The 24290-nt window shown below is 36.5% G+C and overlaps 1 protein-coding gene across 25 annotated transcripts in view; it reads right to left on the bottom strand.

Annotated features, from left to right (window-relative positions):
* NRCAM (neuronal cell adhesion molecule) overlaps nt 1-24290 on the bottom strand; it is a 166543-nt gene that overhangs the window by 55968 nt on the left and 86285 nt on the right. For 12 of the 25 annotated variants that reach the window (XM_076331210.1, XM_076331191.1, XM_076331072.1 and 9 more), the window contains 10 exons: nt 16655-16842; nt 14270-14287; nt 12189-12294; nt 9092-9288; nt 8041-8163; nt 7493-7663; nt 6990-7046; nt 4752-4863; nt 2596-2780; nt 1003-1134 (listed from right to left, as the gene is read on the bottom strand). In XM_076331210.1, the coding sequence (XP_076187325.1) occupies nt 1003-1134; nt 2596-2780; nt 4752-4863; nt 6990-7046; nt 7493-7663; nt 8041-8163; nt 9092-9288; nt 12189-12294; nt 14270-14287; nt 16655-16745 (1192 nt within the window). In that variant the 5' untranslated portion in view covers nt 16746-16842. Of the gene's footprint in view, nt 1-1002; nt 1135-2595; nt 2781-4751; nt 4864-6989; nt 7047-7492; nt 7664-8040; nt 8164-9091; nt 9289-12188; nt 12295-14269; nt 14288-16654; nt 16843-24290 lie in introns of those variants that run through there. The other 13 variants (XM_076331258.1, XM_076331230.1, XM_076331249.1 and 10 more) reach the window with 7 other exon arrangements.

Below are 24290 nucleotides of genomic sequence, written 5' to 3'. Positions count from 1 at the left end.
AACAGACTTAAACATCTCCTGAAACTCCTGAAAGTTACGCTGTCATACTTTCAATAGGTCAGCACAGACCAATATTTTAGAGCACATTATCTCTCACGAGCCAACAGGGTAGATTGTCTGTTTCTATAAGATCGTTTTGTGAAAGAGGAAGGATAAAGGTAGAAGAACCAAGTGTGATTTTACGGTACAGGCTATGCCGAGCGCAAACCCAAGTGACAACACACCGCAGTGTCCTCCAGCAAGTTCTTCCCAAGTTGTGCTATATATAGCCGCTATCTTGTGTCTGTCATACAGCGTTGCCAGTCATAACACTGCAACAATTAAGTGACTCAGTCACCAATTCAGGGTTGCTTTTCTTACCCATGCACACAGAAACAGCTGTTTCACTGCCTTAGGGGTTCCTTTTCTTTGACACCTACTTGGCACAAGCTGTTCGCCAGGCACTTGCTGACGCATTCAGTCAGTTTTGCTGCTGCTGCTTTTTAGTGCTGAAGGCTGGAAGGCTCAAACATACTCTAAGCTGCAAATCCTGCAAAAGTGCTCTGTACATCCACAGATGTGAGGACTTGACTTTTTATGTCACCTTTATGATTCCTAGACAAAATTAGTGTTGCAGTGGGGTGGCAAAGGAGAGATCTAGCAAACACGACTGCCACAGCAACACAATGGTAAAAATTACACCCCAGCAATAACCCTGTAAAAGGGGCACAACGCAGCTTTGTTACTATGGCCCCATCTCCACAAGGATACTACCAGCAGAACACCAGACAGAATAACCAGAAGTACAGTCACAAATTTTAGTGCTTTCAAGCACATTAGAGGCACATTTTGTTGTTCCACTTTTATGAACCACAGTATTTTTATCACCTCATTTATAATTTAGTATTACCTGTCAGGCAAAAACTACTCAAACACATGCTTTTCATTTATATTTGAAAAAAACATCCTGATACTCCCCATATTCTCTTACTCATCCTTCTGTAAGGTAATTAAGAATCTTACTTGCTATGGGAACGCCATTTGCTAACCAGCTTATATTAGGCTTTGGGTTGCCATTAGCTCTGCAGATCAATGTCCCATCTTCTCCAGGAGACAAGACCAAGTTTCTGGGTGCTGTTATCCAGTATGGGGCAGCTGGGGTTAGGAAGAGAAACACAGCAATTGTTTTCCAAAATTATGTACAGAAAATCGTAAGGCACAGTCATGGTAACCAGAAGATAATTTAAACAAGTTATGTATAGATATAGACTTACATGGTTAATTTTTTTTATATATACATATAGATAAAGATATATATATATGTGATACTCAATGATTAACTGGCAGATTATACTTTGGCTAAACTGAGCTATTGGCTACCCGCTGCACTGAAATTCTAAGATAAGCAACAAGAGGTTCTTTGTTTCATTTAGGGTTGTCTGCTTTGAATCTAATCTGCCTTTCCTAAAGAAAGCAAGATTTATCTGAGTATGGCATCTGCAGAGACTAGAGTGGTCTTTTGATTAATTTCAGAGATATCCATGCTCACAGTAGTTCGGCTGTTAGAAATTAATTTAGGTTTGATTACATAAAAATATTTCATGTCAAGGGTGAAATTTAGAAATGGCAAAATCCTCAGTCTCGCTGAATTCAACGGGTGATTGCAGTGGGGCCAGACGTTTACCTGAGACAGCTGAAAACACACAGAGATCAAAATGGATGGAACACTGTCCTTATCAAAAGATATTAATCTATGTCTCCATCTCTTTTACAATAAATAACCACAAATAGCATATGTTATCACACCTTGCAATTAAATTTCAGATTTCGGATTGATGGACAGATGCAGACAGAAAATTAAACTTCTGCTCTTAAAAAGGAGGTTGAATGTGATCATAAAATGGTGCTGGTCTACAATAAAATAAATGGCTATTTAGCATGCAAAGTAAGCACTACAGTTGATTATTTCAATGACTAATTAGCTGTCATTCCAGTTTTTTTGTTTCATGGTATTCAACACATCCTTGCAATTCCTATTTGGACAAACATACTGTAAGTATTTTTAGAAGTAGTAAGACATCATCTTGGGTAAAAAACATGAAGAAGATAGAAAACCAGAAATGTCAATTACGAGAGAAAAAGGAAGAAGAATATAAGACCGTAAGACAAATAGTAAAATAGAGAAGAGAAAGAATCTGAGCCATATGAATGGAGAGCAGAAAAGATGCAGAAAATAAGAAGGAGGTGAAGAAGAGAGATGGGGAGGAAGGTACAAAAACAAGGGAAAGAAGCAGTCTAATGACAGCTGATCAAAGGATCTAAAATAAATGTACCCCTGGTACAAGCTAAGAAATTTTTACTACTTTTACAGTACAGTCTCAATTTAGCCTGTTGCTTTATAAAATAACATACTAAAAAACCGAAAAGAGATTAGAGATATTAAAATCCTTCCAGTGGTAGAATTCAGTCAGTTTAATGATCATTTCCTCAGGGGTTTGAGGTTTTTTTTTTACCATTATCACTCATCCTTTCAGCTATATTTTATCCTAGAAAGCTTACTTCAATCTTGCATTCTGGACACTGACAATATTACATTAAGGATTATTTTAGTATTACCTTTCACAGTTACTGAAATGACATGATGAGCAGAACCTAATATATTTCTTGCTATACATTTGTAGTTCCCAGAGTCAGCTTCAGAAACATCTATAATCTTGAGAGTTTTCTTAAAGTTTTCAAAAAATGTTCTGTTGGCTGGCAGTTCCCCACCCTCTTTAATCCAGCGGATTACTGGTGTGGGTCTGGAGAAGCAAAAGCACAGATCAAATTTAGGGACTGGAGAAAAGGAAGACGAGAGTTCAGTACATTAATTTTTTGAACATATATTTTACAAGTAATTATTTTAAGAGCCTTTACCCAGATTTTGGGGCATGTCCAGCAAATGTGCAAAATATGCCAGCATTTGTTTCTAGGAAATGACAAGCCTCACTAACAACACTGTCAATGGCCATCTGTTCATAGGCTTTATAATTACAGAATACATTTGTCTGCTGATTAATCTAAAAACCCTGATGGTTAAGAAATGAATACAAGTGTATTTCAAATCTTATTGCACTTATACTATTAAATTGGTGCTCATGGTGCTTTAAAAGGTAGTTTCCAGATAATGACAAGTTTTAATTGTCTTTCATTTGAGCAATATCCTAATGCTTCATGAACATCATAAATTTTACAGCAGAGCTATAAGGAGACAGAAATATTTCCTATGAGAAATCAAGAAAAAAACATCAGTGCTGAGTCAAGTATAGCTACTTGTGACTGCACCATGTTTAAATCTTGGCTATGCCCCATGTTGTCCACTGAAGTTGAAAGTTGTCCAAACACATGGAGATATACGTTTAATATTACAAGAAATTACAAGGTGTTGCTTACCGAGTAGAATGTCCTGTCTCAAATAGTAATGACTCAAGGCAAATATTCCCTTAGCAGTCTAATATCATATATTTTATAACAGAGACACCTAGCAAAGTTGACTTTTAATTATAGTATCAGTAATTAGGAATAGTTGTTTTAAACAAAATCTGAATCTGGTCCTTTGTGGACAACTATGTAAGCTTCCCTCATTTAATTATTTCTTTAAAAAAATTACATGACCGCTAAAGACACGAAGCCATATAATGTATAATGTTCTATTTTTTCCCCCGTTTTTATCCAGCCATTTTACTGGAGTTTGGATCACTGAATACTTTTATTGCAGGGCTGTCAAAAAGCATGTAACTATATTGCAGATGAAGACTACCCAAGCTGATGCTACTCCCACTCATAGGTGTGGTTTTGCTAGTGGTGCTGATGCAGACACCTGAGCAGACCACAGCTGAGACAGAAACAGCACTGATGCTTGTATCAAGCTGTGTCAACGCTGTGCATGAGCGTGCCCTATGGAGCTTATGGAAATGAATACATGTGCATGATGCTGTGCTGCATCATTTGCAGTTTTTGGCTTTCCTCGTGGCTACCTCAGAGCACTCTGCATTATATGCTTTTGTGCACTGTAAACACATTTACCGTTCCTGAAATAGGTACTAAAGATTTTCCACTTCTGCACTAACCAATCTATTCTCAGTGTTCTTCCTGAGAATGAAATTGATTTAAGATCAAACTAGTTCATGAAGTTAAATTGCTCTTTAGTCATTTTCTACTTGCACAACAACCAGCAGAAGCAAACTTGCATTACATCGAAGTAACAAGTACCAATTACACTCAACTACAATGACAAATTGGATGTAAGGAGGTGAAGGTATGTTCTAACAACTCCCACCTAGCTGATCTACTAAGTAATTATTAGCATATGTGAGCAGCATTGTCAGATTAGACCAGCAGATTCTTACCTATTTTTATATAATTTGAAAGCCTGATTGTAAATTTAGGAAAAAAACAGAAGCTCGATTCCTGAGTGCAATTCTGCAGATGTGTGTCCAAGGTTACCCTATGGCGTTTCTTGCTTGTGTACAATGGTATAACCTGAATCCTGTGCAGAGGGTTTGGGGATATGAGAAGGCAGAGGCCATAATACTTATGTTCATAGTCAGTTTTAAAATCTGCTGATGCCCAAGTAAATGGTGGACTTCCTTAAAAGAGCTCTTTCCATTTTACATTTCTGTTTCTCTGAAATACCTAAGCTTATACAGTGGTAACATTTTAAGCATCTCTGAAATATTTCCCTCTGTTTCTGTGTTTTTATTTAGAAAAACACTGTCTAAAAAGTAACTCACAATCCTGCTGCAATGCACTCCAACAAAAGCACATTTCCTCTGAGTTCCACTTTGGTACTTGTGCTACCTGTTGGTGTTAGAAGAATCGGTTGCCTCTCTGTAACTGGCTTGGCTGGAACAAGAAAAAAAAAAAAATAATTAATTTCTAAATTTTATTTTAATATTTATTTATTTATTTAAATAGTGATCAAATGCATACATCCATTCTCACATTGTGGACAGAGATTTTGCTGCACATTGGCCATTTAATTAAAAATCATTGTTACACACAACTACGCAGTTCAACAAATCAGGTTTTTGACAGACATAACATAATCATATCTCAACCTGTTAAATGCTATAATTTTGAACATGAAAAATGTTATTATTAAAGATGGGACCAATTGATACATAGTTTTTACATAGGCAACCATGCAGCCTGATGGATAAATGCTGAGCCTTAATCCTAAGCAGCCCCTATTCACTTCAGCAGAACTATTACAGGGAGTAAGAGGTCACTGATGTGAGTCATAGTGCAAGCCTGAAAGTTACCAAAAATTTCTGGGCTTCCATCAAAACACAAATAAAGCAAAGTTATTGTATTTAAGGGGATAAAAGGTACATTCCACTTCACAATATGCTTTGTTCAATATTTTCTAGACAACATGAGGCGTCTTTTCAGAAGCTAAGCTTTGTATTCTCCTCTTACTATATATTTAACTTTAATTCAAGCTGTTCCCCAGTCTGGTAATAAAGAACCATTGACTAACTCACAAGAAATAACCACAGTAAACAGAGAGCTATAAATATAAGACCCATTTCTGACATTATACTCTGTTGGCTTTTGAAGTATTATGATATTTCATGTGCCTTCATGGAAGTCAGAATAAGAGTGCTTTCTGTAATAATAGAGTGCTTTCTGTAAATACCCTAATGTTCTTTTATAGCAATTTTAAAATAGAGGATTAAATTGCTCTAAAGTGGAGTAGCAGTCTGAATCATTACAGTAAATCATTGTATTTTTTAAAAATGTGAGGAGAAACGTAATAAACTCTTGGTTTATTAGGGTACAGGATTTACTGATAGATTAACATAAATAGAACACTTAATTTTAATACAGTATGTGCTATGAATTCCTTAAAAACTAGTACACGAACAACTTAAAGTTGGGAGAAAAGGGTGGTCTAGAGTGAAGAAAACAGTTGATAGTCACAGGCAATAACTAATCTACCCAGTTTTGGCGCTGCTAAGGACCACTGACTCATTTTGCAAGACTGTGAAAATTCAGAAGAGTTACCTCCGGTATTTCTGAGTTGTGAGCCAACCGAATGGTGTTTTCCTCACTAATTGCAGCTAATATATCATTCTGTGTTCAGATACATATTTCTTGTTTGTTCCTGAATGACATCTTATTTTTATGCAGAGAATGAAAAAAATTCTGTGTCCCTGTTTTATTTTAGATTCCCATTAAGTTATGGCGCAATATGTAAAAAGCCTCATTTGACAAGGAAAAAGACAAAAATAGAATAAATATCATGTATTTTCTATCTCACACAATATCAAGTGGAGAGTCTAGAACCTCAAGTGTTACAAGTATCAGTGTTGCTCCAAAGTCAGCCTCACTAAACACACATATACCTGTTTGGGAGGATTTAATTCACAATGTACAAAAGACCATTCAACATAGATTAATGTAAAGATCAGCTTAAACACCAGACAAACAAAACTCATCTTTCCCCTACAAAGTTATTTATACAGATAGTATTAAAATGTTTAGATTTTACACTTATGAAATACGTTAAAAATGAATAGTACATTCAATAAACTATTAAATGTGACGTGCATCTGTTAAATGCTTAATTGTTGTTATTTATTATGCAGCATGTGATATTGAATAGTCCTAGTGATAATGAACATATCAAACTACTAGTTAAATTGGAGGAAAAATATAAAAAAACAACACAGTATAGAAGCAATCAAATAGACAATTTTTAAAATCTGCCCCAGTGTGAAAGGAGTCATTTATTATAAGAGTTTGTATTTTTTGAGCCATATGTTACAACAACATTGAAACATTAAATATTTGAAAGGATGACACTGTGCAGTCCCTTTCTAAAGCATGTATTATCACCAGCACTAATAGATACCTTGATTAGAAACTGAAAAGGGAGCAAAAGGTTAAGTAGCCATGGAGGTGAAGTTAGTTAACTAAATGCTACTGTGAAACAGGGAGTATCAGTGGGGACCAGTGTAACTCACCACCATAAATATCAGTGTCACTCAAATTAGCAGCTATAGTGTCATTCAATGAATCCACTGAAATAAACAGAATATCATGAAGAATGCATACAAGAGGGATAAATCAAAGTACTGGGAATCAAAAGGTGATGATATGGCCGCGGTGAGTTAATCAAATGATTGATTAATTTGTTTCAATAGTTACAATAATCATAATAACTTTATATTCTTGGACATGTAAACCATTTTAAAACTATTATTTTTTACACTGTATTTTTTTCAATATTTCAAATCTTACAAAACATTTTTTCAAAAGACAAAGCCTGATAAAATGACAGCTTTTAAAATTAATTATATGTCAGGAACACTGGAGATTACGTTTTAAGTTTATACAGTGATGTAATTTCTTATTCAGAATTAAAATGACAAAATTCCCTAGCATAACACTACTTAACTTTGGCAATTAACTTGAGAATTCTGGATAAATACTATGTAACTATGTAATTAGGTAATGCAGTACCTACTTGAAAAGACTTTTACAGAAATGGGTTGTTTCTGCTGTATAGTTTGTGTATGATTAAATCTTGCATAGCAGATATAGTCCTCCCGGGTATCTTCTGGTTGTACATTAGAAAAATAAAGGTCTCCATTTAGACCTTGGGAAACTCTTTCACTTTGAGGCAGCCTTTGGAAAGCTAAGGGAAAACAAGAACACATTTATCTCAATTATAATACACACTCCACTATTATGATCTGCAGACTCCACATTCGTTCGATTATGCTGTTTGTGGGTTTGTAAATATATAGACCTTTCTAAGTTTCCTCTCGAGCTCCCTTGTCTTCCCATTCTTCCCCAGTGCGTTAATCTACAACTTACATTAAGATCTCCAGCTGCTTTTGGCTTCATGCTTTTGGGCTGCATGTCTGCTTTTTCTTTGTCTCTACAGAAATGAAAATTCCTTGAATTTTAACTTAGAGGGAAACTCCACCATCTGTGGTCTTGGTAAGCAATGATCAACTATGTAGAAAAATTGCAAAAAGTAAACTAATTCTGCATAAAAAACAAACTCACCATTATCCATCCAAAATATTATAGGTGGTGGTAAGCCAACAGGAGGTCTGCAGTGTAGTACTAGTGAATCACCTTCTCGAACCTGATTTGGTTCTAGTTTTTCTTTCGTCCACAAAGGGGATCCTACAGAAAGTAATTTTAACACACATACAAACTATGGCTTGACAAAAATTCCAGAATTTAAGGAAGAAATGCACATAATATTCCAGAAAAACAGAAGAACTACATGCATCAGAATGTTAAGTCCTATCATGTTTACTAAAGATTTAATTTTTGTTCTTTTTTATGTTTTCTTGGGAGAAAAGTAGGTTTTCTTTAAAACATTTTTACAGCAATGATTTGCTGAAAGTATAATCAACTGCTTCAAATTATTTTGGCTGCTCACTAAAGGTTCTATAACAGTATCTTGGAAAGTTTAAACTACGATAATGCAAAAAAAAAGAAAAGAAAAAAAAAGTGATGCACCAAATTAGAAAACAAGGTAGACCCTCCTGAAACAGTATTATATGCACACAGTATTATTAAAAGATGTGAGAACAGCACTTTTAAGCTGAGAAGTTTGAAAAACTGATCTGAGATAAAAATCACATAAAAAGCTGTAGAAACAGCCTACCATTAATCGAAATCTTTTAGCTTTATCTTCTTTTTGGTCCCAATCTGTTCTGTATTAAAGCTATTATAAAAACTATGGAATACATGCATCAGAAAGAGAATAAAAATTATCCTCATCAATGTTCATTAAGGATTTAAACATTTTATTCTAACTGTAGCATCATATATACAACCCAATTTTAAACATGATAGGTCATCCAGATATTAAAAAAAAAAAAAAAATCAGGAAAGCATTTTGGTTATTAAATTTTCTAAGGAATATTGGAGACAAAATGCAATACATTATTAAATCTGAAAATCAGAAACTATACAATACTTTCTGATGTGATCACTTTGATGATTAAATTTTTAAGATAGGGAAAAAAAAAGTGAAACATTCATAAGAAAATAAGCAAACCGAAGTGTTTCACATTTTATGAACATTAAGAGCTTCACTTACTAGAAGGCCTTATAACAATATTGTTGGAAATGGCTGCTCCTCGTTCATTCCTTGCTGTACACTGGTATACTCCTTCATATGCTTCTGCCTTCCCACCATTCATAATATTTATGACAAGGGTTCCTGAATTTGGTTTCATTGTTACCTGTGCATCTTTATCTATATCAAAATGAGTTCCATTGCGTGTCCAGGAGAAGCTAAAATAATAAAAACAAAACGAAAAGTTCCTTCTTCAGTTGCCTTTGTAGATTGTATGGAGAGAAAGAAGAAAAAAGTAATTTTCAATAATACATGGTATTTTTCTTTAGCAGATAAGTAAGACTTGTTCCCAAACTAAATTAACTGATAAAGTAATAGAGCACTTTTTAATATAAAAAATCTGGCAATACTTTAAGATAAAAGGCTTGGCTGAATTTGTTAACAGGAGACGTTTCAAAGTTAGTATTTAAAAAAAAAAACATTAAAAGATTCTGAAGTTAATCATATATGGAAAAGAACTGATTTTCTTTCTACTAAAAATGATGCAGTAACATCTGCAAGAACTGATACTGCTAAAGCTGCATTAGCATTTCCATTATAAAACCTATTGTTGAAAGGGTTTATAAACCTGCCTTTAAAAACTTGCTCTGGGCTGAAATGTGTCATCTCAGGTCCCAGCAGGAGACCATTTCTTTTAATTGGTTTGGCCATTTTAAAGTTATGCAAGTGAATTAAAGACTGTGTGGTTAGTTTGATTTCTTTTCACTTCTCTAACGCAAACAACCATGATTCTTTAAATGAAATTTTGCAGTCTGATAGCCCATAATTGATCTAGTAAATTTATACTGGTGTTACTCAAAGCAAGAGATCTTTTCCAAAGTAGTCACTAAAAATGAAGACTATTAGAACTCATAAAAAAAAAGTAAAAAAGCAGAGATTCACAGTCTGCAACTTATACTACCGTAAACACCGATTTCTTACTTATGCTTTGTTAATGGCCAAAAGTATAGTTACAGAGAGCTAGACTCACGCCTGTGATGTGCTGAGCGCTCACAGGTTCAAATGTTGTGAACAGCAGTTTTCCTACTTGCTACATTCAGCTTCATAATCTTAAACACAAACACTATACATACTTACTGTTTAGAATGCTTCCTACAAGTATAAACATATACAGTATTAGAAAAGCTCAAATTTTAAGTGACTCAAATTGTGCGCTGACCTTCTGCAGTAGGAGGGCAAGACTGGACATGCTGTTTGCACTTTGTGGTGGGGGAAAGCAGAAGAACTGGTCCTGATCAGCAGCACTGCACCACACTGCAGTGTTTTTGGGAGGACTAGTGTGCATAGCGAACCAATAGTAAACCTGTCTCTTACAACCTTGTGGGTGAAGCTGCAGAACGTGGGGTTCCTGTAACCCTCTGCTACCAATAACGCTGAAGGATACAGGGAACTGTAATGTAGCTTCAAATGAGAGGTGACAAATGTGGTACAAACCCCTGAATTTGAGATACATGGAAGTCAGAATCTCTGCTGCTCAAGCTATAGGTAGCAGCACATCCATAAACCTTTATGCCAGCTGCTCTCACCAATAAGAAGTTACCCTGTTTTAACAAACAATTCACACTCCGGGCTGAGAAAGTTCATCTTCAACTTCAGAGCTTTGAAGCAGCTCAAGTTCCAATACGCATCTGCAGGTCATCAAGACCGATGGACCAGACTAATTATTGAAATAAATTATTTGGATGTCGTATCTTTAAAAACAAGCAAAACTAGGCACAAGCTTATAAAACTCACTAGAAAATTCTGCACTTAAATTCTGTCAATTCCTCTGTAGCAGGGGATCAAAGTGAGACACAGGTTTGATGGGAAAGGTGAGGCTGTACAGCAGGGAGCCCTGGCACATGACTCAGCTATGTCTGTCTCACAGACAGTGCTCTTAGTCTCTCAGGTAAATCCAACCCAAAAAAGGCCTTCAAGAGAAACATCTGCAGAAGCAGTACAGTTGTCCCAAAACGCACGATAATCACCTGATCCTCCAGGTCAACACCCAGACTCTTGAGAATGGCATTGTGCCTGCTAAATTAAAACGCTGGTAAACACAGCAGCTTTATGGCACTCCTACCATTAACAGAACTCTAGAAAGAGTGACAGTATCACAGATAATCTCCATCTTCTCCATTCTGCTGCCCAGCATGATAATGACTATGATCCCAAGGCAACCAGAAGGAATAATGTAGAAAAAACCCTGTTTATTCAGAAGAAATACATTTAATGAGCTCTGTGTGTGTCTGAATGAGCAATTATAGACTGACCTTGCAAGCAAGTTGTAGCATAACACTACTGAGAACAGAGATGCGCATTTCTCTTTATAGTCTCCGCAATCAGAAGCAGTTACTAGCAATGCCAGAATGCATCACGGCTACTGCTGTTTCCAGTGCAGGCACTCAGTATCTTGAAATGAGTAGTTTTCAAATATTTCAAGATACTGAAACAGGGCCTTAAAATGGAAGATGGTCAGGAATCTGATCTATACACAGGGTTACCATTTCTGTCAAAACCAAAACTTAAGGCTAGTAAATACACTTGGTAAATCAAGGCTACTGATCATTAAAACTGATAGACATTACATAACTTCCAACAAAATGCTTATGTATTTCAAGATGAGCCGCATCAAACGGAATGATTTACAAAACATTAAATTTGCATTTATTAGTGTTACTCTGAATTTATTCAATATCCATTCTTCTCAGACACTATGCCTAAATCTGGAATGTGATCCAGTTCACAGTATGGTGTGCCTCTTAGTGCTTTCCATGGGCATTTACCTATCTGCACCTGTAATAACTGAGTATTATTTTATTGTTAGAGCTTTGAGAAGAAAACAAATACTACAGTTACTTGATGACTATAGAAAAGTTTAAATGTCAAGGATGAGAAGAGTCAAATTTATGCCACTATCTGGTAGCTGTTTAAATTACAAAGGTAGGAGTGCATGCATGTTTCTGCGTGTGCAAGCACGCACATATGCATATACTTGTTAATTTACAAAAGTTACATCATTTTCTCCTAGTTTTCCTATGTTGTTAGGCCAACAAAAGCAAAACAAAATGCTACTAACCTAGGAGGTGGCTTTCCTTTTGCTTCACACTGTATTACAATATTCTCTCGAGGGTCAACAATGTAATCTTTTGGAGATTGCTGAGTTATCGTAGGAGGTTGCGACACTTCATTATGGAATATAAGAAACAGAGAGGAATTTAACAATATTTTCAAAGCATCAGTGAGACAGTTTTGTAAGCAGAGAAAGCAGAATTGCAATTAGCAACCAAATCATCGACAGAAGAGTGGGATTAAAGTATCCTTTGTATTGGCAGGCTGAAGGGCTCTACTCCTGTAAATCAGTGTAGCTATACTAACTTCCAACTGAGCTATGCCAATTTACAGCGGATGAAGATCTTGGCCAAAAAGTTTAATGGATATCATTCTATACATCAGATTTCAACAGATTTTCACAAAACCATAGGACACTTTAATTCTAAGTCCAACATATCCTGAATGAACAGTTGTGAGACATGTACCCGCATGAAATGTTTTTTACCACACAGAAGGAAAATACATAGCCTGTATTTTTAAACATTTTATGTATTTCCAAATTCTCTATGGGTATAAACTTTTCACACATTTATTGTGCTCAACATATTGAATTAATCTACAAAGCATGCTTTTAGGAGCTACTTTTCAGGAGTAAAAAAATGTGTTAGAAGTAAAAGACTCTAAAAAATGACAAAAATAGTAACTAGTTTCCAAATAGAGTAAACATGTAGGAAAAGTCTAGCACTGATTTTCCTTAAAAAAAACACAAAAATATAGTCAATCTTGTGAATTGCCCCAGGATAAACAAACATTTAACATTTATTATTTATCAAGTACTCTAGAATGAGTAGCACAAAACAGAATTTAAGTAGTTGGTGTCTACCTATTTAAAGTAATTTATAATCTGTTACCATTATCTATGCCCATTTTTGCATTAAAAATATCCTGTTATGATATGTGAGAAAGGTGTCTTCCTCAACATTGTTCAGCTGTTTATAGTTTAGTGTGACCTAAAGGAACCAGTTTAATAACATGCCCGTTAACATCCCTGTCTAAATCTTGTAAATTGTCTGTCCAGCAATACACTTTGCTAGTACTCTGGGGTCATTTCTAGCCACTTTAGACTTAGCTGTGTTCTCATGCCTCACTCTAGCCAGTTAAAATTGTAAAACTGGGATTTTTATTTTAAGTCTTCCCTACTGTTATACATTAAGTACTCTTGCACAGAAAGAGGTACCTGTCTGTAAAGCCCTACCCACAAGAAACAGCCAGGAAAAAAAATCAGATCACGGAATCATAATGAGATATAGCAGCTAAGCAGAATAGAGCAGGCCACGCAGAGCTGGGTTTTCCTCCTCTTCTTCACTGCAGACAGGAGAGTGCTTAAAAGAGGAAGGCAACTTTTTTACATGATGATGACTTTTTGTGTATTTCTTTACATAGGCACTTTGAAGACAGTCCTTTTCCCTCTCAGAGGCAGTTCTCAGGGTCAGTACACGTCAGATGCTTACTTGGGAAAAGCAAGCACACTCTGAAAAGGGACATGACGTGAACGCTGCCCAACATACAGGATATTCCATCTGATGCACACCAAAGAGCTGGAGTCTCCACTCCTGTGCCATGCACCGTACTTAAAACTTATTAAATTAAGCATGACACTAGAGCTGAGTTAGGAGATCCCATAAAAGATTAGATCTACTTAAATAACTGTATCCACTGTTTTTTAAGGATAAAAAAGTATCTCCAACCCGGACATGTAAAATAGTATGTAAGTACCTATATTCCAATGAATTTGTTTTTATCAAGTATATTTACTCCTGAAAGTAGTAGTAAAACATTGCTCATGCTGAAACTGAGTAAGGATTTTAATGCTCAGATAGCACACAATCAAAAATCACACAATTAATTTGTTCAAAATATCAGAACACTGATTTATGTACAGTAGTATTTTCTGAACACTGCATGCACAAAACATCTAGCTACAGCAAGCCAAATTATCAACAAAATGTCAGAATCACACATTTTTGGACTGCAAATTCAATTCGCAACACAATCAGTATTAATTTTCAGCAGCACACAGCCTAGTTTTTGTGGACAGGAACTTACATTCTTCTAGAAGTTTTGCTTTTATTCCCCCATCAGAATCAGCAGTTGAATAGACAAATGGAGATTAAAGAGAAACATTTGTTAGTTAAAAGAAAATTAGCATTTTTGAGAGGGAAGATAAGTATCTCTGACAAGTACATTGGTCACCATTAAAAAGAAAACATTTAAAACATTTAGCACTGTAACCCAGGCAGCGATGCCTGGAATTCCAGCCACCATTTTCATTGTGTCAGATATTACTACATTTATCTCCAAGTTCATGGCATGAAAAACTTTTCTGAAGTGTTGACTTTTTAAGGGCAACCGTAGTATGTGATTTTGGCCTTGCAAGGACACAAAACACTCATACTGAGGAGACTAAATCAGAATTAATGGAGTGCATTGCCCTCATGCTGCAGTCAAAATCAATCCACCCATGAAATCATATGGAAGAACAAAGGGAATGCTTCAGGCTAAAATTACTCTTACAAAGACGAAAGCACGTAATTCTACTCAACTGACATGCAATCCCTTTTGGTTTGAAAAATAACTAAACAAAAAAAATCATCTTAGTTCTCACATCTTTATTGCTTGCTTCAAATATTTTGCATACATGTCTCCTCATCAATAATGTTTTAGAGCAAGTCAAACCGCTTTTGGTCAGCTACATTGTCAGTCATCCCTTACCCACTCTGAGACACTGACAAGCATAGGAACTGCTAACCTGGTTGAAACCTAAAGGTTCAACTAATCAAGTATGTTCCCACCACCAGGTCTCTGTGGTGGGTATGCAGGGAAGACCCACAGAAAATGTAAGTCCTTCCCTTGTGGTGCTCTCCCAGAGCCCATTCTAACCATTATTTATGAAAGCAATAACATCACTGTAGATGTAACTTTGGTTAATATGATTTTTGGGTAAAAATTCAAGTATGTGACTTTATCAGACCTAACAAAGTTATTAAACATTACGTAGTAGGGAACAAGTTAATTGAGAGATAACATGATACATCTAAAAGGGCTACTCATTTTTGTCTATTGATGCATTTCTGGTTAATTTAACCTGAAGTGTTGCTCTATATAAAATATATTAGAGAGGTGCACAATTTACATTTGTTTCTAAACTACAAGATGGGTTTAAAACACTATTTCTAGCCTGCAAAAATATTTAGGGAGAAAAATTAAGTTTAGAAAGTAAGACATTCATTCATCAAACTTTTAAAGCCCTCTTTAAGCCACAGTTTATTGCTCTAAAGGCATTCACAGCACAAGTCTAATGTGATTCAGATATATTGATCTTGTTACAGAAATACAGGTCATTGGTTTGAGAGGCTTGTAAATATGCACGGGGAAAAAAACATCAAAGCAGTTGTAATTTATGTCAATGATTATTAAAGAAAAACATGCATTTATGGAAGGTAGGAAGGTATCAAAAACATGGGGGTAAAGAAAGCCACGTGGATTAGAATCATAGCCAAATTTACTGATGTATTAATCCATCAATTTAACACCAGCCCTAACGTTCTCTTCTCTGGTAATTAGTTTAACAGATGAATAGTCACTGTGAGGTGCAACGTGGTTCACTGAATTCTGAAAATGTGATCATGCTTATCTTAAGAAGAAAATAACAACCTGAATCATGAATAAATTCATAAAATTAGCTATCAGGACTAGAAAACACAGCAGCTACCATTGCTTCCTTTTCAGCATGGAGTGCTACCTTCAACGTTCCCCACTAGCAGAGTCTTATATTAGACAAGAATTTCAGATCTTGTGATTTTCTCTCTTCTAGATGTTTCCTCACTGGTTAATGCTAGAGTTCCCCGCTCAGCACACATGCTTTTAACTTAAAGTTAGGTACTTAACTGTTTTCAGGCACTCTTTAGGAAATCTAAAAGCCTAACTTACTCTTCTGGATCAAAAAGTAAGAGGCTTCCAGTGTCTGAATTTTAGGTATTTGAACCTTTTACTAGCTCTCATATCAGCTCCTGGAAACCTCTTATATGAAGATAAGGGTAACTGTTTACAGCAACTAGGAATTGCCCTGGGGTTTTCAGCAAATTGTCAATATGATCTTAATTTCACAAATAATTAGCATTTAACTGGACTTCTCTGCCCTTCTTAATTTTCATCAAATAAAGTGTTCAATAAAGGCACACCAAAGTGTGAGTATTCATGAGAATCCTATGTTAATCCTCTCAAGTGAACAATGTCAGTCATTTTAATCTGCACAGTTTTTGAAAATCTTCAGTAAATTAGTGTAAATATTCATAATCACAGTGTCCTGACTGAAGTGAGCAAACACACTGCATGTTTAGCTCTGCGTTGGAGTTATCTTCATCTTCCTATACAGAAATTATTTAACTAATCTTCCATTATTCTGCACTTATTTAGCAGGTTAATACTTACAGTCAAGAGGTACATCCAATGCAGAAATCATTTGGCACAGAAAGAGGACCAAGGAAGCTTTGCTTGAAGATATGCTCTTCTTTTTCATCATGGTTTTAGGCTGTATTGAGTAAATCACACTGAAGAATGAAGTTCAGCTTCATCAGACTAGGTAGCTTGGAATAGTTATGTAAATATAGACAAGAAACCTGGTAAATAAAAATAAGAGAATAACAATATGCGGCTACTATGGAGAACTGAATGATCACATCTCAATAATATTATGAAATACCAGCAGTCTACGTATTATAACCAGGGATAACAGTTACACCATGTGCTCTAATGAAACCCAAGCAGAGATCCAGGAGTTCTTAGGACACCTAGATCATAACACTTTCCTAAGGAAGCTAGTGACCAACTCCTATAACCTTGTTGAATAGAAATACAAATGCCTCTCCTAAGAAGGATAAAGCATCAGTCTGGCTAGTTAAAAAACAGTATATACTAAAGAAAATAGTCCTCTGAAGTAGATTTAGGAGATTAAAGCTCTGAATGCCCACCTAATCTCTCTTTCAAACACCCTGCACAATTCTTGGAAAGAGTTATTTTAGGCATCTACCCCAATGAAAACATATCTGGCCACAAATTTGCTAAGTAAACTGTGGGATCTTCCTGCAGCTTTGAGTTAGGTATCTTAGCTTCTCCTCGCTTTGGAACTCTTTCTAATAGACAGCTGTAGACTGAATACAGAAGACTTCATGGATTGCCACACTGAGGTGCTAGCTTATGTACTGTATAGGAACCTAGGCTCCTATTCCTGGATTTCTGATTCCACCCAAAATACGTAACATCAAAATACTTTGTAATTTCTAGCCTGAACACCCAAAATCTAATTATCTGGCAGCACACTATCAAACTCTCTTCCCCTCCTTTCTATGTGAAGAGGTGGCAGAAATGACACCTAAGGGAAATCCGTTCTTTGAAATGTGCTAGGTTTTCCCCCTCAACCAAGCATGAGAGATCATATTAACCACAGCAGAATGATTCTGGCTCCCTCCTTATTTTTACTGCATTCAGGACAAAGCTCTAACTTAGAGGAATGTTGAAAGAGCAAAAACTAGCTGCCTGCAAGCCCCATCATCACTGGTGACCTAGAAAGAAGGATAAGAATACAGCCTTAGAAATCCAAATGGTGCCTTCTCGGTAAATGGACATCAGCTGAGAAAGTACTTCCCAGATGCCAGACTGATCAGAAAGTTCACAGTGATCAGCATTAATTTACCTTGAAGAGAGCACTTCCTCAGCTATGACTACAGATGCGAAACACAATGCTATGAAGTCCACAAGGAGTTAAAGTTGCAAAGAAGCAGCTGCCTTACAAATGTTAAATAAAGAGATATTTGCGCTTCCTGAAGTTAATTAAACCAGTCTATGCTAAGAATTTCTCTCAATCTTCAGGTTACAGAAGAAATGATGTCTTTTAATCGCTGCTGTAAGTGGTCTTTCTCTTTGTACAGTCTTCTGAGCAGAGACTGGAATCAGAAACCTGAACTGAGGTGTAGAGCTCAACCTCTCATCCTAACCTAGCACATCAAACTCCCTGATTCTTACTGTCACTATCTATAACACAAATGTTTGTTTCAAAATCAAAATATCCCAGCAGGTTAAACTCCCAGAGACGTACTGGTCCTTGGAGCTCTTGGGAGCTGCTGACTGGGGCACCAGCTGAGAGGGCAAATTGCTTATTCACATTCAAAACTATCCACAGTACTGTACACCATAATGAAACAACTAAGTATTTGTCACAGCAGATTAGAAAGATTACAAAACTCATCAGAAGAGAGAACACCTGAGTTCTAGCCTTTGCATAATTATTTATACAAACTGGAACTGCAAAAGCAGACAAGGTGGCAAGCCTGACTCCAAAACTCCTAAACCACACCAGAAAGGGGTTAAAGCATCCAGCAGGGAAGCATGACAAGTACTCAGACTTTCCTAGAAAAATAAACTGAACTTTCCCACGTTTTAAATGAGCACCCTAAAGCACTGGGGATTTAGCTGGGGAAGGGGAGAAGTGTTTCTTCCATCCCACTTTTGGCACATATAGTTTCCTATGCTCCCGCTGCAGTGAGTAAGGGGAAGGAGAAAGCCTTCTCTTGAGAGTGCCTGAGAGCACTCCAGTGTGTTTCCTGCGGTGAAGTGTCCTCCAGAAGAGCTGATTTTGTTCCATCAACTACAGCTGTCTGCTCTTCTCCAGTTAAACTAGGTTCTCACACGCTGTTCTGATCTTTATGTCATCTCCTCATTACAGCATCGCTGCAATTAACAAAGTGCCCTCACTGTACAATGTGTTGACCCAGGATTTACAGGACACTCTTCGAAGTATTCTACAAGTGAACCTTGACTTTCATTGCTTCTTTAAGCAAAATTTCAGTTGTCCTTACGAAACTCTGAGAACCCGATTATCCACTTCATTGTCTTGTTCTTTCACCATGTAAAATGAGTATTGCAGTGATTTGAGAGTATTTTAAAATTAAATTGCATTCCCTTTGAACAAGTACAAATGAATACGCAAGCAATGGTGAATCAGGCATGTGCAATTAAAATGATTGTGAAAGTAATACCCTTGAGAAAATGCCTCACATAGTCTACCTCTGCTGCTGCAACGTTCCAGTAGGATACCTATTGAGTCAACTGCTGGGATGTTTGGATATAATATGAGAATTCAACAGGCAGCAGGAATTATAAAGCTGAGCTTGCACACTGACTTTGTTGTTCTTCAGAGAGGCAATGTGCCCAAATGATTTGTCATAGAACATATTTAATTGAAAATGATTTTAGGTTTGTCAGCACAACTGGGTGCTCTTGTTGAATATATTCAAGATTAAATCTGACGTAATTTAGTATGAATACAACAGCTGCTGAGTAGAACTAAATGTTGCTTTGACATAATATTATCTGCTACAAAATAAGGCCAGACCTCTAAGTGCAGATCAATGTAAAGGCTTCAATTTCAAAACTTGAAATATTTATACAGCAGATTGCCTTTTACTCCAGATAATTTAAGATCTCTTGTAACTCAGACATTTTGTCCTACCCTTTTCATAGGAAAACATGTATTTTGACAGCTCATTCAGGAGTCTGTTCACTGATTTGTACAAAATAAGATGCTCTATACCTACATACCTCTTACATACGTAAGAAAATATCACTTACTGTATCTTCTGTGCTTCTTGCTGAGATGCTGATTGTGAGTAAAAACATGGACTAAAGGTTGAAGCTATGGTGTAGCAAACAGGAGTCATAGTAAATATGAACACATAAGCAAAGTATAATAATATTTTATCACAAAGTATATGATCAGATTTCAAAGGGAGGGCTTTTATGTATGACAAAAGAACAAGGATCATGTGAGAGGCATCCACTTTTTTTTTCACTTTTTAAAAAAAGATATTATTACTTTTTACAGATGAGCTACAGAAAGACTGGAAGAATGAAAGCACCAGTGAGCCTGAGGTAGAATATCTGGCAGCAGCACAAAACACAGTTTGGTGTCAGTGGTCTGTTCGCTGTGACTCACATGTCTGGACACTTTGGCCATAAACAACAGATACTTTGAAAACACCAAAGGAGCTAGGAGAAACAGCATGCATATGGAAGGATCAGCTGGGAGGCAGAATTCAAGACTCCTTTTCATACTATAAATCAAATGGGACAGGGACCTTCTCCTTGATTTTAAGAGCTTAAAAGCAAATGAATCATAGAATCATAGAATGATTTAGGTTGAAAAAGACCTTTAAGATCATCAAGTCCGACCATTAACCTAGCACTGCCAAGTCCACCACTAAACCATGTCCCTAAGCACCACATCTACACGTCTTCTACATACCTCCAGGGATGGTGACTCAACCATTTCCCTGGGCAGCCTGTTCCAGTGCTGGATAATCCTTTCGGTGAAGAAATTTTTCCTAATATTCAATTTAAACCTTCCCTGGCACAACTTGAGGCTGTTTCCCCTTGTCCTATCACTTCCTACTTGGGAGAAGAGACCGACACATCATGGCTTACATCCTTTCCCTCCGAAGGAAGTCTCCATACTACCTATGCGCTGTGCTATTCCCTGAATCATGTCCAGGCATCGTCTGGGAGAATTATAGTTGGCTCAGGTCAAAATCTGCCAGGGAGAGTGTTAACAATTGAACACTATACATGATTGCAGAACGCATGCTGTAGGGTTTATTTTACTATATTATACTAGCACTGAGTATTACCAATTCCTAATCAGGATATTAATACAGGCAGACACACTTAATGGACATTTCAAAGTTTAATCAACTAAGGCTCCAGCTGGCAGAGGGAACACACTTTTCCTTTAGCTCTCTTCAACATAAGCACATGGCATCTTTGATTTCCTTGCAAGTGCAGCTGCAATATTTCTTTAATAGGATATAAGAGGTGTAAGGGAGTATATTTACTGAAATTCAGCCTAGTGCAAAGTTAAAGAATGTGTTTTCTAAATGAAATATTGTTCCACAGAGTTTTGATGCATCAACTGATTATGCATTTCTACTCAATTACATTACGTTAAGACAAAGAGGTCTCTACAAATGTGAATTGAAATCAAGGTCAACATTAGAAACGTGAAAGGGTTATAAAACTGCAAGAAAGAACAACTGGAATATTTCATGAACATTAAGGGAAAAAAAAGCATTCTCTTCTAGATAGTCATGATTAAATTAATGGGGAACAAGTTAGACAGCAAATGAGAGGAAAATGACTACTGAGCAAAACACTTCCTCTGCTTCATTTGTCTAATACCTGTATTTTTTCTCACAGCGAAAGACAGGTATCATTAGAATATACGAAAAATAAACAGTTTTCCAGGAAATCTGTTTCAAAGCAACCTTTTATAAAGCTCCATAGAAACATGAAAAGCAATTTCAAATGAGGTAAATGGATTTAATGACTTGCATATAAAAAAAAAAGTTGGTAATACACACATTTTATTTTATATTTTTAACAGATAAAAAACACAAACTGCTTGCTTTTGAGGACAACTGCAATACCTTATCACTTAATGACAGATCTTTATAGGGCTTATGCATTTTATGCAACTATGCTAACTATGCAAGTATCAATAACATGATTTAAAATATTTTTGAACAACTAGCTTCAAATTTCACACTTCTTTTTTAGCTTATCTAGCATTTACAGTAATAGGTAACATTAAAAACTCTGATTGGAAACTATTATTTCGTTTAAAATCTTTCAAATAGAAACAGGTAACAATGCACTTAGTGTTATACTACCTAAGTGGCATGGACACTGTACTAATAGAAACAATAATGCTATTTTGCTATTGCCTTTATTCTGGCTATTTTTATGGAGGTAGCATGACTTAATAGACTAAACACTCATGTATGTGTCAACAGACCCGAGCCCTATTCAAAATTCTGCTCCTGAATAATCATGTAGTCAATTCAGCCCCCACTGGTTTGCTTTCCCCATCCATCTCTTTACCTATTAGATGTAAATTGTCTAAGGTATGGTCTTATTAGTGTTAGATGGTTCTATGTACTTTAGCCATTTTTAAGCTTTTTTGACGAAGGCAGACAGCAAAGCTGTGTGCCGCACTCTAAACATTCTTAGCAGTTCTATATACAGCGAAAAATCATCAGCCTGGTCATGCTTCTGGACTCCCCCTACACACAGCATTACTCTTTTGGCTCCGACACCGTACTTCAGTGCTCACACTGGTCTCCCTCCTTCTCACCACCCAGACACAATTTCCAGTCTCTCTACTCTCATCCTCTATTTTCCACGCATGGCCTGCCAGCTTCCTTCTTCCTAGATGGATTATTTGCATCTTTCCATATTAAATAATAAAAATTTGGCCCACTCAGTCATCTCAATCTTTCTTAACGATCACCTTGTCTTCAGGGTTATAGTTGTCCTGCCAATCTTCAGCAGAGCACCTGTTAATTTCAAAGTGTAAAATTACAGCTGATCAAGTCAGCAAAGAAAGTATCATTTGCCTTTACATTGCTCCTCATGAGAACACTATGGGAAAACCACTTAGTCCTTGCAGCTCCTTTACTGACAATCCTATATCAAGACCTGCTAGCTGGTTTGTTATTCATTCAAGTTTGGGCTGTTTCATTATATAGTTCAATTTATGTTTTTATTAATTGGTTTCACATGGCAATAAGTGCTGTTCAAAGTCTATTACATCAACAGCATCATCTTATCAAACTCGTAATTTTATCAAATATTAAAAGATTAAAATCAAGTTTTTGTCAATCTTTTTTTTTTTTTTACAAGCCCTACTTTCCATAAAATTATGTTGACTAGAATTAATTTTACTCATGGCCTTTAATTCCCAATCAGCTGAATCCTCAATCAGCTTTTTCCATATGTTCACTGTGATTTATATCAGGCTATATTTACCCTGCTCAATCTGCTTGTCTACTCTGAATCTGGGCAGAACACCAGCTTTCTTCCAATCTTAAGGAATGTATTAAAAATGGAAACCTGTGAACCAGAAATCTCCCCTGACCGGGGTCCTCTAGAACTCACAGGTAGACCCATCGCACCTAGACCTGCTGACTAAAAATATGTATCTTCAACACATACTATTTAATATCTATTAATGGTTACTATGACTAAAAAAGCTCTCCATCCTAACATGATGCATCATACTTTTTCTTCCAATTCATCATGTTACTTGCAATAATCAACAGCAAGAGAAGAAAATGATTGTGAAGTAGCTCACAGAACAGTGCCAATCCTGTTTCTGTTCTTAAGACTTGGTCTTGTAAAAATAAACCAAGTATTTGTCTGCTTGCGTCCTCAATGGCAATGGCCAACGCATCTGCCATGAGAATAGAAGCTTTCACACAAGTAGCAGTACTGACTGCGCATCTGCACAGCCCCAGCTCAATGGGATCCAATTGCTTTTAGCGTAACTTCAGTATCGACTGCTGAACTAGCACTGTAAACCAGCTTCATTATCCACCCATTTTGCATCGCTACTGAACTGCACTTGTACCAGGTCATCTGACACCCACCCAGCTGACGCAGCCTTGCATGAGGTTGACTCCTCTGGCCCAGCCAGGACTGAGCAGGGTCCTACAAGGGCATGAATGCTTAGGGTCCATCTAAGCACAGTCAACACCATCAGTCCTTTAACAGTGTTTTATTAGGGTAAGTGGGGGTATAAATGAAGATATGCCAGTTCAGGTAATTCTGTAAGACATCCTCCCTTCAGCAGCCACTTGCCCATTGAACGGGAGGCAGGAGGAAATCCCTGGGTTCCAGGCTAGCTTTGATCTTTTCCACATTGGTAAGGCATAAGCAATCTGGATCTTGTCTCATTTTCTTGTTTCTGTTTTTTTGTGGTTTTTTTTTTTTTTTTTTTTAAATTTTCTTCTCTCCAAATATTTTTCCCTTTTTCTTTTGGGAGTCTCTAGTGTTGTTCTTCCCTGAACACTATAAAATTTTATAGCTGCTAACTGCAGCTCATTGGTAAATCACTACAAGCACTGGGATACACCTAAAAAAGCAAGGATGTAAGTCCTTAAAAATTCCACTCAGTAGTGTTATTTCATCTGTCTGCTCTAGAAGTACAAGTGCCACATCCTAGGAGCACCCAAAAATG

This window comes from Aptenodytes patagonicus, chromosome 1 (genome assembly GCF_965638725.1).
Source record: "Aptenodytes patagonicus chromosome 1, bAptPat1.pri.cur, whole genome shotgun sequence".
NCBI classification, from domain to species: domain Eukaryota; kingdom Metazoa; phylum Chordata; class Aves; order Sphenisciformes; family Spheniscidae; genus Aptenodytes; species Aptenodytes patagonicus.
This window is presented reverse-complemented; position numbering and strand designations above follow the sequence as displayed.